The sequence below is a fragment of the Solanum dulcamara genome, chromosome 1 (genome assembly GCF_947179165.1).
Source record: "Solanum dulcamara chromosome 1, daSolDulc1.2, whole genome shotgun sequence".
In the NCBI taxonomy this organism is placed as follows: Eukaryota; Viridiplantae; Streptophyta; class Magnoliopsida; order Solanales; family Solanaceae; genus Solanum; species Solanum dulcamara.
Window position 1 is genome coordinate 4,296,399 of NC_077237.1, and position 17,440 is coordinate 4,313,838.

The 17,440-nt window shown below is 36.3% G+C and overlaps 1 protein-coding gene across 1 annotated transcript; it reads left to right on the forward strand.

Annotated features, from left to right (window-relative positions):
- The first annotated feature begins 209 nt into the window (after positions 1-209).
- On the forward strand, positions 210-17,127 carry LOC129898807 (uncharacterized). The gene is made up of 15 exons (XM_055973497.1): positions 210-412; positions 2,388-3,051; positions 3,135-3,447; positions 4,889-5,035; positions 5,205-5,293; positions 5,408-5,500; positions 6,793-6,919; positions 8,707-8,771; positions 8,851-9,025; positions 12,808-12,993; positions 13,073-13,120; positions 14,281-14,430; positions 14,569-14,651; positions 15,454-15,569; positions 16,650-17,127. Exons 2-15 carry the CDS (start codon positions 2,459-2,461, stop codon positions 16,742-16,744), a joined length of 2,280 nt encoding a protein of 759 aa, XP_055829472.1. The 5' UTR covers positions 210-412; positions 2,388-2,458; the 3' UTR covers positions 16,745-17,127.
- Positions 17,128-17,440: the final 313 nt, after the last annotated feature.

Here is a 17,440-nt window from a genome sequence, read left to right on the forward strand (position 1 = left end):
GAAGTTTTGCTCATCGGACAAAATCACCCATTTACAAGGTCATTCTTGTAAATCACCGTGTCTTTATCGAGCACAAAACTTTTGGGCCAAAAGTCCAATCCATTTCAAATTAATCCAGAAACACAAAACGGCCCAATTTATTGAGCCCATGTATATAAAAACCGGACCCAGTCCAGTTTCTTTTAATAGCTTTCTACTCATTTCTCGGGAAAATATTCTTGCTCCCTACTCCAGTGTTCGCTGTTACTATAAATTGATTACCGCGAAGACTCTTCTCCCAAAATTCTCTGTAAATTTCTACACACGAATAAACGATTTTGATTTTTACAATATTATTATGAAGTGAAAAATTAATTCTTCATCACTGCGGATTTGTATTCATTTTTCACGAATTTGTCGATCATCATCTCAGGTCAGAGAGCTAATTCAGTGGCTTCTTTTTCCGTTTTCTGTTGAATTAGTACTATTTTTGTGGTTGTATTTATCGTAATTTTAGCTTACATTCGTTTTTCAATGATTGTTCTAATTTGAAATGGATACATTGAGCATGTTTACTGTATTTTGCTTAACTTGAGCCAGTGCGAAATGATTTGGATATTTGGATGAAGTTTTTGTTTGCTTGTATGAACTTATATTTATGGATGATAAGCAAATGGATATGTTATGTGTGAAGAGGTTGTTGTAGAAACTGATTTTTTGGGATAATGAGGAAGAAGTTATTGAATTAGGAAATGTTTCGGTTGTAGTAATTTTTGTAGATTGGGATGGTGTTATGGCTTTCTATAGGTTTCTGTTGCTGTGGAAGAAGGAATAGTGTGGCTATGTGATTCAACGAACAGCGGATTTGGCATTTTGGTTTGAGACATGGATTTTGACTTTCCTTTTGCGGGAGAGGCAAAGGGGGGAACGGAGAGTGTTATTCCAACAGAATGTAATTATTGTCTTTTATAGTGTGGATATGTGATTCAACGAACAGCTTATTTGGCGTTTTGGTTTGAGACGTGGATTTTGACTTTCCTTTTGCAAGAGGCAAAGGGGAGAACGGAGTGTTTATTCCAACAGAATGTAATTATTGTCTTTTATAGTGTGGATATGTGATTCAACGAACAACTTATTTGGCGTTTTGGTTTGAGACATGGATTTTGGCTTTCCTTTTGCAGGAGAGACAAAGGGGGGAACGGAGAGTGTTTATTCCAACAGAATGTAATTATTGTCTTTTATTGTGTGGATATGTGATTCAACGAACAAATTATTTGGCTTTTTGGTTTGAGACATGGATTTTGGCTTTCCTTTTGCGGGAGAGGCAAAGGGGGAACGGAGAGTGTTTATTCTAACATAATGTAATTATTGTCTTTTATAGTGTGGATATGTGATTCAACGAACAGCTGATTTGGTATTTTGGTTTGCAACATGGATTTGACTTTTCTTTTTGCGGGAGAGGCAAAAGGGGAAATGGAGAGTGTTTATTCTAACAGACTGTAATTATTGTCTTTTAGCCACAGAAAAAAATTAATGTAATTGTTGTTTATCATCTGAAGTTAGTGCATTTACGCTGCAGCTGGTCCAGTTTTATTGTTACGCATTTACTAATTTAAAAATTTTTACAAGTGAAAGTTGAAATATTGGAAAGGGGACGTGAAGTTTAGGGTGACGAGCTGGTTGTAGAAACTGAATTTTTTGGGATAATGAGGAAGGAGTATGATAATGGAAATGTTTTGCTTGTAGTAATTTTGGTAGATTCGGATTAGGGATATAACATTGTGAAGGTTTCTGTAGCTGTGGAAGAAGGAATAGTGTGGATATGTGATTGAGCGAACAGCTGATTTGGCATTTTGGTTTGCGACATGGATTTTAACTTTTCTTTTGTGAGAGAGGCAAAGGGGGAAATGGAGAGTGTTTATTCTAACAGAATGTAATTATTGTCTTTTAGCCACACAAAACATTTTTAAAATATAATTGTTTATCATCTGAAGTTAGAGCATTCACATTGCAGCTGGTCTAGTTTTATTGTTTTGCATTTAGTAATTTAAAATTTTCACAAGTGAAAGTTGAAATATTGGAAAGGGGAACTGAAGTTAAGGGTGAATTGAATAGCAGCACTATTTGCAACATGGATACATGATAGTTACTAATAACTATTGTGGAGCAAATTGGTATAGGCTGATAATCACTCCTCATTCAGACTCAATGCCATCAACTACGAGTCCTTTTTTTGCCTTGCGAGGAGGTGGTTATAATGAGGAAAGAAGAAAATAAAACTGAAATAGATTCATTCGCTGTTTAATTAGTTGATCCAAAATAAATTCTGTTAAGTGAAATGCTTATGTGATTCCATGTATTTAGTGAATTATAATATTTTATTCGGTATATTCCGTTCTATTGGTCAGGCTGGCATTAGGCAAAGAATTTCTGGGATATGTTATATGAGCTGTATGCAAAGTAGAAGAATTTTTTGCTAATGGCTTCAAGAGCAATATTGAGAAGGAAGAGGAACCTCTTTGATTCTACTCCGAAACCTCATACCTTCATTCGAGGTTTTTCGAGCTATGAGAACTGGGGATCATCTAAGGCGTCTAATTCTTGGGATTGGTGCTCTACGGTAACTCATCAACCTCAGAATGCGGATAACAGAAATGAAAGAAGTTCAAATCCGTCAACCAAAGATGAGTTACTAAAAGTTTGGGGAAAGCATGTCCTACTCAACTCATCTGAAATTCCAGCCTTGGGTCTGAGAGTAGGAAGATGCGGGTCTCTTTCTACTTTGGGGGCCAGGTGGATAACACACCAACAGCGATATTCGACAGCTACAGCAGGTCAACCTGATTTTGGTAAAGGAAATGATAAGGATGCAGAGCCAGGGGTTAAACAGAAGAAAGAAGCTTCACCTGAAGAATGTGATGAAGCAGTTGAAGATTTAACCATGGCCAAAGCCAAAGCAAAAGCCAAACAGCTGCAAGTTTCACAGATCAGTATTAAACCTGTACTAACGAAAATTTGGGCAGTGCTGTTAGGGATTGGTCCTGCTTTGAGAGCTGTTGCTTCAATGAGCAGGTTGAAATTATACTTTTTTCCCTGTACAACAGATAGGCAGTGCTCTATACCTTTTTCTTAAGTCACTTTTTCACTTATTCCAGGGAAGACTGGGCAAAGAAGATCCGGCACTGGAAGGATGAATTTAAATCAACAATGCAACACTATTGGTTGGGTACCAAACTGCTTTGGGCTGATGTTAGGATATGTTCCAGGCTCTTGTTGAAAACAGCTAAGGGGAAGAGTCTTTCCAGGAGGGAAAGGCAACAACTAACACGGACAACAGCTGATATTTTTAGGCTGGTTCCTGTTGCAGTGTTTATTATAGTTCCATTTATGGAGTTCTTGTTGCCGGTATTCCTGGCAGTGTTTCCCAACATGCTGCCGTCAACCTTCCAAGACAAGATGAAAGAAGAGGCAAGGATTGTGCCAATTATTCCAGCAGCTATTTTCTTTTGTGCTATAACTTGATTGATGCTTCATTCCTCTCTCTATCTCTGACGCCAGAATTTGTGACAGATTCCATGTGCGTGCAAAATTATAAGTACAATAATTTCAACTAAGATAGTAAAACTATGAAATATTTTTTCTTTGAAGTAAGAAACATATTGATTTACTTTCTTTCCTATTTCCTTCAAAGAATGGCTTGAATTTTCCCTTGACTAGTCATCTGCGCACATGATTAGTGTTTCCTTTTAATGTTAAACTCCTTTAGTCGCTTAATTTGAAGGATACCTGTGAGGCAATGATACGTTTCGAAAAGAACCTTTACCCAGCTGCTCTTTCCTCTCCCTTTTATGTAGTGTAGATATTACATGATGTGTGAGTTCTTTGTCTCTGTGGAAGCTTAAGGATTGAAACACAAGTAATACTTTACTTCCTGAGTTAGCATGTGCAGTTTGTCAAGATTGCTATCCTTAACAAATTAAATTCTAAGAGGTATAGGCTTTTTATAATCCAAATCTCTTGGATATAAGTCAGTTCTCAAGATATATGAGTCCTTGGATATAGAAGTCGAAGAAAAGGCTTTGTGGTAAAGTTAGGGAAAAACATTATATCCTCTTTAGCTCTTTAACATATCAGTGGATTGGTGTAGGGGGCAAAGCTTTCCATTTGGTTATTGTATCATTTTAATCTAGAGCTTTCTGTGCTTGGTATAGTCAAATCTGCTGCTGGTTGTATTATACCTTAGAGTATTGTATATTTCCTTTGGTATAATTGTTGGGCATTGCCGATCTCTTTATCTTCTGGTAAATGCTTAGAAGGGAAACATAAAGGCTAAATTATGTTTCAGTTATGGCATTATGATTCGACTTTGGTAGATGTTGTCTTGACTTCACCATTCATTTAAGTTGAGTTTAATGATCCAATCCCCAGCCCCATCCCACCCCTCAAAATCTTAAGTTGTGTTCAAGATTTTATAACCTGGTGCAAATATCCAAAGTTTATCCCCCTAGTATGGTACTGGTAGTTGTTGCCCTGTTGTATTATTCGCCTTGCAAGTTGAAGGATATGAGCATTATCTTGAAAAATGAGGAATCTGTGATTGCATCTTCTATTTAGTTAGCGTCTGTTTGATTGGCTTGTATATACGTATGTCTGCTTGTGAAAGTGTGTAACAGGGAGAATCCAATTATAGGTGTTTGGACAATATTTGGTTGAAGTTTAAAAAAATGTGCCATATTGAAGTTAAAAAATGTACCATGCCGAAGTTTAAAAAGAATGTTTGGAAGTTGTTTAGTGTCTTCAACTAACAATGGGTGCCTCTGGTCAGTTGGATGTGATTTTACAGGCTTTTTATTTCCATTAAACTCAGTGTATGCATATCCTTATTGTGTTTCGATTGCTCAAAATTTAGGAAGCTCTGAAAAGGAAGCTGACTGCTAGGATTGAATATGCGAAGTTTCTACAAGAAACAGTCAAAGAGATGGCAAAGGAAGTTAAAAACTCACGAAGCGGAGAACTTAAGAATACAGCTGAGGATCTTGATGAATTCATGAATAAGGTACAGTATTTATTTGTCATCACTTCTCTTTTGGGTTTTTCTTTTATCTGTATTTTTCTGCAATTTGCAAATCTTGAATTATTAAACCAAAGAGCTTATTTTCTGCTCTTCCCCCTCCCTTTCCTATTTGACTAATGTAAATGTAAATGTTTATATGAAAATTGACCAGGTCAGAAGAGGTGCTAGTGTAACTAATGAGGAAATTTTAGGATTTGCCAAGCTTTTCAATGATGAGCTCACTCTGGATAATATCAGCAGGTTTCTGCCTAATTACACTTTCTTGGTTTTGTTCTTACTAAATGGTAATGTTCTTGCATATATTGCTGGTGGTTAAAATATTGTAGTGCATTGCTAAGTACTCATTAAATGCAGACCGAGGTTGGTGAATATGTGCAAATATATGGGTATTAACCCCTTTGGAACTGATGCATACTTGCGGTTCATGCTTCGAAAGAGGCTCCAAAAGTAAGTCTCATTATTTTTCATTTTAACTTGTGCGTAATATTTTATATATTCTTTTCTCTCCAAATTATGTTCTTTATCTTTCTTCTTCAGCAAATATTTTACCAGCTGATCTCTATTTTCCTTTTTACTTCTGAATAACTCAAGCCTGAATAATTCATCTATCTTTTCTTCCTTCAGTTGTGCCTTTTGTTTCTTTAGTATAAACTGGTCTTCTCTATTATGGGTTTTCATTTAGAGTTAACTTGTGTCCAGCCTTTCTCTCCAAATTATGTTTTTTTCCCTTCTTCAACAAATATTTAGTCAGCTGATCTCTATTTTCCTTTTAAATTTAATAACTCAAGCCTAAATTGTTCATTTATCTTTTTTTTCTTTCAGTCTGCCTTTTTATCTTGGAAATAAACTGACCTTCACTATTATGGTCAGTTTGTCTAAGAACCGATTTTCATTCTTATGGTCATTTCATATAGACATAATATATAAACACACCCTTTAACTTGACTTCAGCTGACATCTATGCCTCCAACTTTGGATGTGCACAAATAGGCACTTAAATATGAACAATTAGACAGACCCATCCTACATGGCAATTTGCGTGAGATCGAATTGATTTGTATTATGTCATGTAGAACGTGTGTGTCTACTTGTTCAACTTTATTAAAATTTATATGCCTACTTTTGCACACCCATAGTTGAAGGGCATAGATTCCAACTGAGACCAAGTTAAAGGAAACATTTATGTAATATACCTTTCATATAAGGTAGCTTTCATGCGTTACAAAGCTCTGTTAAGAGAATAGAGTCCCTATATTTCCAGCTAAGAACAATCCCGTGCCAGATTAGGAGATCAGGTGTTCTTCTGTTAAAGGAAACATTTATGTAATATGCCTTTCATATAAGGTAGCTTTCATGTGTTACAAAGTTCTGTTAAGAGAATAGAGTCCCTATATTTCCAGCCAACAACAATCCCGTGCCAGATTAGGAGATCAGGTGTTCTTCTGTCTCGGGGAAGTTGGTTGGTAACAGGAAATCAGTAAAAAAGGCATAGGGAGTGACAGAAGTCAAAAAAATACAGTTGTAGTCAGAACAGTCGAGCAATATATTGAGAGCATGCAAGACCTGTGATATGCACGCAATTTGCATCCTCTCACCATAAAAGCTTTAGTTTTTGTTGCTTTCTTTGTGCTAGATTTCCACTTGATTTTTGTGGTTACGTCTTCATTTTGGAGATGAGTTAATATTTTGTGATGAATGTGCTTTCCTCTCATTTAACAGAACTTTGCTGCTTTTGATAGGATCAAGAACGATGACAAGATGATTCAAGCAGAGGGTATAGAGTCCCTTTCGGAGGATGAGCTCCGTCAAGCCTGTCGAGAACGAGGCTTACTTGGATTACTCTCAGTAGAAGAAATGCGACAGCAGGTATGCTTTGATCTTTGTTAGTCTTGTTAAACTTTTTACTCGGGCAAATTAACTACTTCCATCTCTAAATTTGGTGCCTTTATTCTTACCTTGTGCGTAGTGGTTTGTACCTTATTTCTGCATCTTTTGGTGTCTTTATTTTTGCAACTCTGGTGTATCATGCAGAAACTACTGAATTTGGTCATATTAGTTGGATTTTTTAGTCAGTGTAGTAATTTGAAACAACTGAATGGGAAACTTGATGTGTTCTCTATTACTTTCGAAGTACTCTTTGGCTTTGGAAAATTTAAATTGATAAGTATTTATCCAGAGAATTGTGTGTTATTCTGAGTCTGATACTACTCTATCCCTAGTTTTCTTTTTGATATAGGTAAATCTTTTATTGGAATGTTAGAAAAGTAAAGCCTCATAGATGCATACAAAAGTAAAGAAACCTACGTCAAAACCTAATTCTCTACAAAGAGCCTCTTGTCATCAGTAGTGACTATATCACTCCTGCTCCAGAACTTCATGGAAAAACAAAAAAGTTTCACCAATTATGCAAAAGTATTTTAAGTCTCTCAAACAATCTTGTGGTCCTTTCTCTTTAAATTCTTCTTGAAAAGGTTATTCGATGCTCTTGAAAGCAAGGGACACATCTCTTGGTGCTTTTGACTTTATTGTTTGGTGGGGGCAAATCTTTCTTCTCTCTTATGACTTCTTCTTTAAGCCCTTCCAAATCCTCTTGTTTCTGTCCTATAGGATCCCCTCTCCCTGCTCTATGCGTGTCTAGTCAATTACTGTTGTTTGCTCGCTGGATATTTAATGCCTAGTATTCCCCTAAATCTTTTGCTGGCTTGGTGTTGCAGCTGGCTTACTCTTTCCTTTCTTGCTGCCTGAAATAGCCACTAGATTTGCATCAGCAGGTTCAAGTAAATTTTTATGGGATCTATGATTTTTCAGAAAATGGCAACGTGGCTTGTATTTGTGCTACAGTTTTTGTTTTTGATAAAGTAATAAGTTTATTGATGTTTGGGAAAAAATCAGCACTATACAAGAAATATTTAAAAAGTAGAAAACCTGCAAAAAGATATGTTTTTTTAATAACGATACCCAATCTTCTATGATAAAGGAACTTCATGGGTGCACCAAACGAAACAATGAATAAGAGAAACTTCTCAATTGTACAAAATTCATCTCTACATCGTCAAAAGCTCTCTTATTTCTCTCTCCAAGTGGCTTACATAAGTGCTAGTGGAGCAACATTCCACGGCTTATGGTCTTTTCTTTCTTCTGTCACAATTCCAGCTGAACATTACCTTTTTTGCATTGCCTCTGATCACCCAAAGTATTCAAAACCATCTCAGGAATAGCTTGAACCTATCGGACAATGTAACATAGTGCTTTAAGTACATCAAAATATGGGACACCTGATGGTGTTCATATTCTATGCAAGGATCAATTGCCTTTGAATGGAGTATATGCCGGAACAATTAATCTGAGAAAGAGAAGTGGACAGCAAATTCACTGTTGCTTCTGTTTCACTCTTTTTATTTTCTAGAAAGAATATTTGAAACAGTCTAAATATCATCAGCATGCAAATAGACACGAAATAGTTAAGACCTTGGCAAATACAAACTAGTATATATTGTAATATATTTATTTCACAGCAGTTTGGAAGCACACAACACACTGCATTTCCTTCTCATTCTCCATTGCTAACATATTCAAATCCTGCTTGTGAACTTAAATATGTTGGCTTCATTATGGAAGTGCAAAAGACTTATCTTGGATTCTTGCATTTGCAGTTGCGAGATTGGCTGGACTTATCACTCAACCATTCAGTGCCATCTTCTTTGTTAATCCTTTCTAGGTAATTCCATTCCACGTTTCCAGGATCTTGTGATATAGACTATCAACTGAGCATGTGACTGCTGTTTTATTATCCACAGAGCCTTCACAGTGTCAGGCAAAGTAAAACCGGAGGAAGCTGTTCAAGCTACACTTTCATCACTGCCAGATGAGGTGGTGGACACTGTTCAAGTTACCTCTATGCCATCTGAAGATTCTCTTGCTGAAAAGAAGAGAAAGCTAGAGTTCTTAGAAATGGAGGAAGAGCTCATCAAGGTAAAATCTTGTTTCTTCTATTGTGCTGGCTGTTAATCTAAAAATGAATAAGTGGCAAGACGAATTAATGGGAATACGCTCTTGCAAGTGAATGATGTAGTGAACAAAACACTGCTTCTAGTCCTCTGTCCGTTTACTCTTCTTTTTGAATTTTATTGTCACGACCCAAGCTACACCCTAGACGTGACACGTGAATAGGATCCTGAGGGCCTAAACTAGCCTCTTAGCATAAGCATGACTTAAGATAACAAGATACATCAAAAAAACTTAAATGCGGAAGATAAGTCTTAATAACAATCTCAACATATAGAAAGAAAATATGAGTTCAAGTCTAATAATGCGGAAAACATACTAAGTCTGACGTAGCCTCTACTAACATAGATGGGGCATAGGACAAGTCCTGACTCACCAAAATTAATCTGAAACTGAAGTAAGTCTGAAAGGAAGGACATAAAAGAACTCATAACGTGGTTGTGCCCTCGAAGCATGAGAACTCACCAAAGCAGTTCGACGCAAATGAGAGCCAATACTAACCACGAGTCGGATGTGGAGCGTTGTGACCTATATTATAAAACAATATAGGCAAAAAAAGTATGCGATCAATACTATGGAATGTACTGAGTATGGAGAATGTGCAATGCATGACATAAAACAGGGTAATGCAATGACCAAGCTAAAGCATGATAAAATCTTCCATAACATCGTTAGAAACGTAAAACCTGATCAATGCGATATTCGTAAGAACATCATAATCAAAATATAGCATAATGAGAGATATCGTTAACCGAGATAAACCATGTGAGCTATAACATGGAGTCCGATGTCGTACCTCCCACACTGAAAAAAGATTGTCCTACTTGCCAAGGTAAAGACCATAAACATGAGCTACCGTGGATCCACTAGCTAGAGTCAATTAAGTCTTACGGGGGCACGTAGTTATGGGACAAGGGGATTGCTACTAGGGACCTAACCTCTACTAACGGGAGAGCCTCCATCCCAATATCCCCTCGGTGCTAGGTAAATTCTCAACAAGAATAGCCATAATCATAGCATAGTCTTTGAAAACGGTAAAAATCTCATAATACCAAATTCATCATACATACTTGAAAATCATAATAATAGTTCCTTTAACAAATTATGATTTCATAACATATTCATAAAGACACTTATCTAAGCATCTAAATCATGATAAGCTTGTTCATAGAAAAATCATGGAAATCCTTCATGATAGAAATACTTTATACTTCCCCTTTGAAGCAAAACCTTGTTTTCATAAAAACATCATTGACACTTAATCTAAAAGCATCCTAAAAATCATAGCTCATAAATCATGATGCATGCATAATCTTCAAACATAGTTCATAATCATGAAATAGGCATAATGCATGGGTTCATGAGGGATTCATCAAAAATATGTAATTAAGATCGAACCATGCATAATAAGATCAATATAAGTAAAATAAACCATAGTTGATTAAACCCAATGCAAGATCATCAAAAACCTAGGGTTCAGGAAGAAATCATAAAGAGGAATTGAAAACACTCTGGGATTCCATGGATGGAAAGGATCCATGGATGAAATTCCCACATACCTTGATGATCCTTAGCTATGAAATTGAAAAGTAGACTTGAGTTCTTGAAACCCTAGCTTGATTGGAGAAAATGACCTTAGAGAGAGAATTCCTTGAGAGCCTTAGAGATTTTTAGGTGAATGAGAGGGAATGGGGAAAATTTGAAGGGTTTGGGTAATTATAGGTCTTGGGAATTAGTCCAAAACGACATAACTTAAGTATTAAAAGTATAGGAAATGTCTAAAATACACCTGAAAAGTTTACTGACGACTGGACTATGGGTGCCTCTGCTGTCTGTAGAAAATACCTTGAGTTTCTGAATCCATGGTCTAGGGACCCTTCTATGGCCCGTAGAACTTTACACGACCCGTACAAAAAGGTCTGTAGACCCAAGTGCCAAATCCCAAGTTTCAGAGGTTCCTTCTACAACCCACTTCTACGGTCCGTAGAACTTCATACGGACCATATACCCTCTCGTCCTGTACAACTATGAAATTCAACCTCTCTAAATCTCCATCTACAGGCACTCCTACAGACTGTAGGACCTTACACAATCCGAGGTAGGCTCTTACAAAACTCTTGAAACTCTGATTTTTTTCCAACTCTCAGTTGCCCTTCTACGAGGACCTTCTACAGACCATAGGACCTTACACGGTCCGTAGTCTCGTCTAAGGCAGTAGTGACTAAAAATTTTTCAAGTCTCAAACCTTATTTCCCATGACTGGTTCCTACGACCTGTACAACCTTCTATGGTCTGTACAAAAGGGCTCGTGAAACCAGTGCGCCAAATATTTTCTGCATTTTTCTTTCCAAGTCAACTTTCCGTCTTCCGAGTTGTTACATTTATGGGTCATGAAACCTAATTAAACTATTGGGAAGAATTCATATTGTTCAAATTTAGAATATTGTTTCCAGAATTTGTTAGCAATACTTGAAAGACGAATCATACTTTCAGCTTTTAATACGTTATGCCAAACTTAATGGCTTTGGTTAAGTGAGAGATAATATAGATTTTTCTTATAAGCAAGTTCTAAAAAGTGCTACAGCCTACACACTAGAAGTAAGTTACATGGAACTTTTTCAGTACAACCCTTTCATCTCCATTTTGTTAAGAGAGAAGTTTAGTAGTTGGCTCAATTTTAACATCACTGTTATTTACCATCCTGTTATTGAAAACTTAAGATATACTTGCAACCCTGGAGGGATAATATAAAAATCCTCTTTTTCATGTGCTTGATACAGTTGCTAATCCTCCTAACCCAATTCCTGTCCGGGTTTTTTTTCCAACTTCTTTTTTGCCTTTTGGGTGCAAAATCTTAAATGTGGATTTTATTTTATTTTAAAAATGGTTACGTGTTATATTCATCAGCGCCACAAATAAAGGGCTGGTATATCATATCTACAGTTACAGCCCCTAACAAAAACTTACAATGAGGCCAAAAAGTCTAGTAATGATTCTGCATCATCTACTGGCTGATCCTTACACCAAAAATAAAAAAGAGAAATGCAAGGTATCTTGATCTTCTGGATTGAACTGCTCTTGCCTTCAAAACATCTAGCATTCTTCTCTTTCCAAATTGTCCACCATATGCAAACTGGAACAATCTTTCACCACTCTTTGTGATAAGTTTATCCTTTGATGCCGTTCCAACTACATATAAGGTCAAAAGTACTCGGGGCATCACCCAAACAATTTGAGCTACAGCTACATAAAGTTGCCATAGTTGTCTGGTAATTGTACAGTGTAAGAAAAGATTCCCATTGGGTGAGACAAGCTTTCCTTATTACTAGCCAAGTAAAGCATACCACTTTGAAAGGAGGTTTTACTTTCCATATCTCTTTCCACTGTAAATGTGGATATTACAGTGTCAGGTTTCAAATAAATTATGTGAGAATGGTTGAAGATATGTGTTGTCCATTTTGAAACTATACCTCTGATTTCGTAGCATTTGTAGGAGAAGCATCTTTGTGGAAGGAAAGAACTACGTACATTTGAGGAGTAGCCTCTCATTCCTAGTCTCTTTATGGTGCACCCATGAAGTTACAATATGTATAGAAGATTGGGTGTCATAGAGAAATCATATTATGCTGTAGTTCTCTATATCTGGTATACTGCTTGTATGTGTGTGATTTTCCCATTATTAATAAAATTTATTTACCCTATCAAAAAGTGTGTTTTTGGACTACTAATTCTAAAGTCGTTGCTTTTAGGAGGAGGAAGAGGAAGAAGAAGAAGAGCAGGCTAAGATGAAAGATAAACAGAAGGATGTAGCTTTGGAAGAGATGACTCTTGCAACAGCTAAAGAAGCAGAAGAACTAAAGAAAACGAAAACTTTGGATCAACAAGAGCAGCTTTGTGAGCTTAGTCGTGCAATTGCTGTTTTATCATCGGCTTCTGTAAGTACTTTGCTGGAACTTTTCTTTTGTACATTGGATCTTTGCTGATCATGGCCTGCTTTGTTGCTTATTCTTGCAGTCTGTAAGCCTGGAGCGTCAGGAGTTTTTGAGACTTGTCAAAAAAGAGGTAACATATCATTGCTTGAACTATTACCGTTGTGAAATATTTTAACATGCCTGATAAGGAATTTAAGCAAAAGGGAACTGCCTTCCTAGATTTCATGCTAAATCTGCTACTTTAGTTTCTGTTTGTTGTCTTTCTTGAAGAAACTTAATTGGAAAGCTTGCTTTTCAAAGTCAGATTATTGTGTTTATTATTATTTAAACAATGTGAATATCTTTCCATTACTTATCTTTCCGGTTTGAATGGGTTCTTGCAATGTCTACTAGTTCAATATTGTTCACATTTGGACTTTGGATCAATTTCCTTTTTAGAACTTAAATCACAATTAGCTTATGGTAGCTGTGGTTCTGATGGGAATTGTATGAATTTCTCCTGATTTCCAATAGCTTAGTCATTCTGATGAAGTTTTGAGAATGTTCATCAATGGGATTTCAATTGTCCCTCCGATATCTGATACCAATCTTATGCTTGTTTCAATATTTCGTAGTTTTGATATATTTGCCATTATTGATCTTTACGATTACATTGAGCATTTTGTTAAGCGCTCTTTTAATAATACCTGTTAGTCATCAGCACGGAGGTTTAATTAGTACCTTGTGAGGTTATTATGTAGCAATATCGGCGATGGTGCAATCTAAGTTTACTGCCTCTTGTTATTTTGATATTTCAGCATTAGCCATGTGATTATGTGTCTATATTGATTTTCCTTCTTTCAATTACCCAATGTACCTTGTTTATGGGGAGCTATCTATTCTAGGATTCTAAATGAGGCAGGTCATAGGTTATAAAAGTTAAAAGAGCAGCAGGCATTAGACAGGTTTTGGACAATGGAATCTAATTGGGTGTGTGTTCAGGTATCCAACCTGCTTGCTTGCTGTTCTTTTAGGTCTAATGCAGTATTTGATCAAATTTATATTATTCAGAGATAGATTTGGTACCGCGATAAAGAGGATGGAGGATGGTTGTGAAACTTTGAACTTTCATATGTTACACTTTATTTATCCCTTGACTGCTTTCAGTCACCTCGTCCTCTTGCAGTCATTTTTATAGTTGTTTTCTACTATGGTTAGAAATAGTTTACACAGCATAGTGCGTACGTATGCTAATACAATGAAAATGCTACACATTCAATGTTGAAACTGTTTTTGTATCGATAATTGCAGATAGAGTTGTACAATAGCATGGTGGATAAAGGGGGGGCTGAAGGTGAAGAAGAAGCCCGAAAGGCATATAAAGCAGCTAGGGAGGAGGACAGTGACCACACTAAAGAAAGGACTGTGGATGATAAAGTTTCTGCAGCACTTATTAATAGGGTAAAGCTGATTATCCCTAGGAATTTTTAGCTATGGGCTTTAAAATTTCACACCAATTCTTGATTTCTTTTTTGCATTATAGTTGCAAGATTATATGCATGAACACTCATATTACCTCCTGGCATTACCACTCAACAGGTTGATGCAATGCTCCAAAAGCTTGAAAAGGAAATTGATGATGTGGATGCTAAGATTGGTGATCGTTGGCGGTTACTAGATAGGTATGTATAGAGAAACTAGTAATATGAACTACAAATTGCGCTCAAGGTACTATCCAAAAATCTACAAAGAGGCAGTTCTGAGCAATCTGAACACAATCTCTATGTTTCACCTGAGTTTAATGACTGTTACTGCCTCACTGCTCAACATAAAAGGGATAATAACAAGTTTGCAAGTGAACATTGAGGTTTTATATCCCAATATATACACGTTCTGCTCAGCTTGTTCATTTGAAGTAATTTCAGCACTATCACCTGTATCAATTAATAACTGTTCTCACCTACATATTCTAAATCATGAGGAAATTTCGGGGTTGGGGGAGTTCTGGCCATTAACCACTGATGGCTGTTCTGGGACACAAGCCTGTTGCTGTTTATTCTCTCGTAGATGATGTAGTATATGGAGTATCTTATGTTTCAGAAAATCGTGGAATGGGGTGCAACTCTCAGATGAGTAAATCTGGTGGATGTCAATGCATCTGTGCATCCTGTATCTTTGGTTAATGCAAATATTAAAATCCTTAGTTTTTCGGGGATTTGGGAACAACTAACATCTAATTATTTCATGAAGGTATTACTTGTTTTATCTTACTGAACTATCAATCGTACAAAAAAGAAAAACTTTCCTCCATGGAGAAATCTTGTTTCTTCTCATCTATCTTTCTATAACGATGGTGTCGTGCCAGGTTGCGTGCTTTGGAGAAATCTTGTTTATTGTTTCTTCTATATTACTTTCTGCTGTTTTTTAGTTTCCACTGGAAGTAATATTGGAGAATGAAGTAAATCGTTTTGCTTCTTGCGGCAGGGATTATGATGGAAAAGTCACTCCAGAGGAGGTGGCATCTGCTGCTTCATACCTCAAGGATACATTGGCGAAGGAGGGTATTCAGGAGCTCATAACCAACCTTTCCAAGGACAGAGGTTAGACATGAATAGTTTGATAATTCTTGTTTTTTTTCCTGTTAAAACGGGTGTTTTTCCGACTTGACATTGAAGTTGGTGATTGCTTGATGAAGCATAAGAGATATCACTTATCAAAGCAATAATAGTAATAATAATACGTACCGCTTAATTCCACATAGTTTCCCAGTAAACACCAGACAGTCAATCATTTAGCTTTTCTCTTAGTCCGATGCATAGACGTTTTGGAATGGAATGAGTCTGATGGTAGAATCTTTTACTATGAAAGATCAAATTATAGTAGTACTTTTATAATAAAAAGATTGATATAACGCAGTTACGTAGTAGTAATGTGTAGTCTTATTTCTTTTTCTATGATTCGATTTGTTGTATATATATGTTTCTATCATACTTTAGCTACTGCTCATAGAAGGAATATATGTTTAAAAAAACTGAATAATGTACATTTGAAAATTTTATTTTCTACAAGATAACATTAATGTAATACAGATCAAAAGGAGAATCTGCACATCAGTTGGGAATAGATTGGAGCAATATATCACTCAACTAATTAACTATACATACATGAAATGACGAAATCAGGAGGTAAAGTTGGGTCATCTTGTGTGACTTGGGTTTTGACCCAATATATAACACATCTTGACAAACCGATTGTAGACGAGACTTTAAATAGCAGCTCAATTGAAGGATATGCTTTAGTTATTTTCAGACTTTAAGTTTAATTTCTCGGCTTCAACAGAGTAGCACGTTTTTGTGTGTTCTATGAGAGTTCCAATTCTACATGAGAAGCTCCAACTATATCTGGAGATTAAAAAGTCGATTTGACTTGCCTATTATTGTCGATATTAATCAAATGTTGATTAGATCTGGAAAGCATGACGAAGAAGCTTGGTTTGAATCTTACTGTGAAATGTGTGAAAATATTGCTGTCATTTTAGAAATGTCAGGTGTCCCTACGTAGAAGATGTTGCACATAATTGGGACAGAGGACTTTATTTTATTTATTTATTAACTTTCCGCAGTTGGTGTATGTGTTCGTTACTAGTATCTTTTTTGTGTTTTAATTGGTATATTTAACAGAAGGAAAAATCCTTGTCCAAGATCTGGTGAAGTTAGCCAGTGAAATAGAAGATTCTGAAGAGGAAACTACAGAAGAGGAAAAAGCTCAAAAATAAAACCCATACGGCGATAGTTTTGATCCATTTACTGCTAGCCATGTTAGTCTCCAACCTTCCATTTTGTACTAAACGCGATGTGCTTGGTATCTCATCCGGCCAGGTATCAACTTAGGTCCTTATGTGGGTGCTTGTAATCGTATATTTATGCGATTGATAAAATGCATTCAGATTCAAATTTCACAATAGCTAAAATGTGCATGTATATGGCTGTGCCAACACTTGAATATCTGTCTTTACCCTGCCTCACTCTTAGCTTTATATTGTATCTCTACGGTGGAGAACATAGCGGTATGGTTTATTACCGGAGTAATTTGAAAAACCCCGGTTCGGGTTAACTCTTAAGGTGACAATGGTAAGATTTGAAAAGTGTTTGGTTATGATTTCCTTATCTTTTAGAAGGAAAACTGTATGTTTTGATTTAGTTTTGGGGCAAGTGTTCGTGTGTTGGAAGATTTGTTATCGGAAAATAGCTTTTTGACTGTTTTTACAGCAACTGCTACGTGTTTATCCCAAGTTAGTCTTGAATTCATAAAGAACGTTTTTTTTAAAGTTATATAGACTCTCTTTAAAAGAAATGGCACGTGGAGAGGAAGCTCTAAGTGCATTCTCTCCTTCTCCACTCTTTGAGCATATTAATTGAATGATCGATACTCACTTCTCTCTCATTTTTTAGTGATTTTGCTACAGTTAAGT

Coding starts and splice junctions, on each gene's coding strand:
- LOC129898807 (XM_055973497.1), top strand. CDS start 2,459: ATGGCTTCAAGAGCAATATTGAGAAGGAAGAGGAACCTCTTTGATTCT. Junction 3,448..4,888: donor AAGACAAGATGAAAGAAGAG/GCAAGGATTGTG, acceptor CTCAAAATTTAG/GAAGCTCTGAAAAGGAAGCT. Junction 13,121..14,280: donor TGAGACTTGTCAAAAAAGAG/GTAACATATCAT, acceptor CGATAATTGCAG/ATAGAGTTGTACAATAGCAT.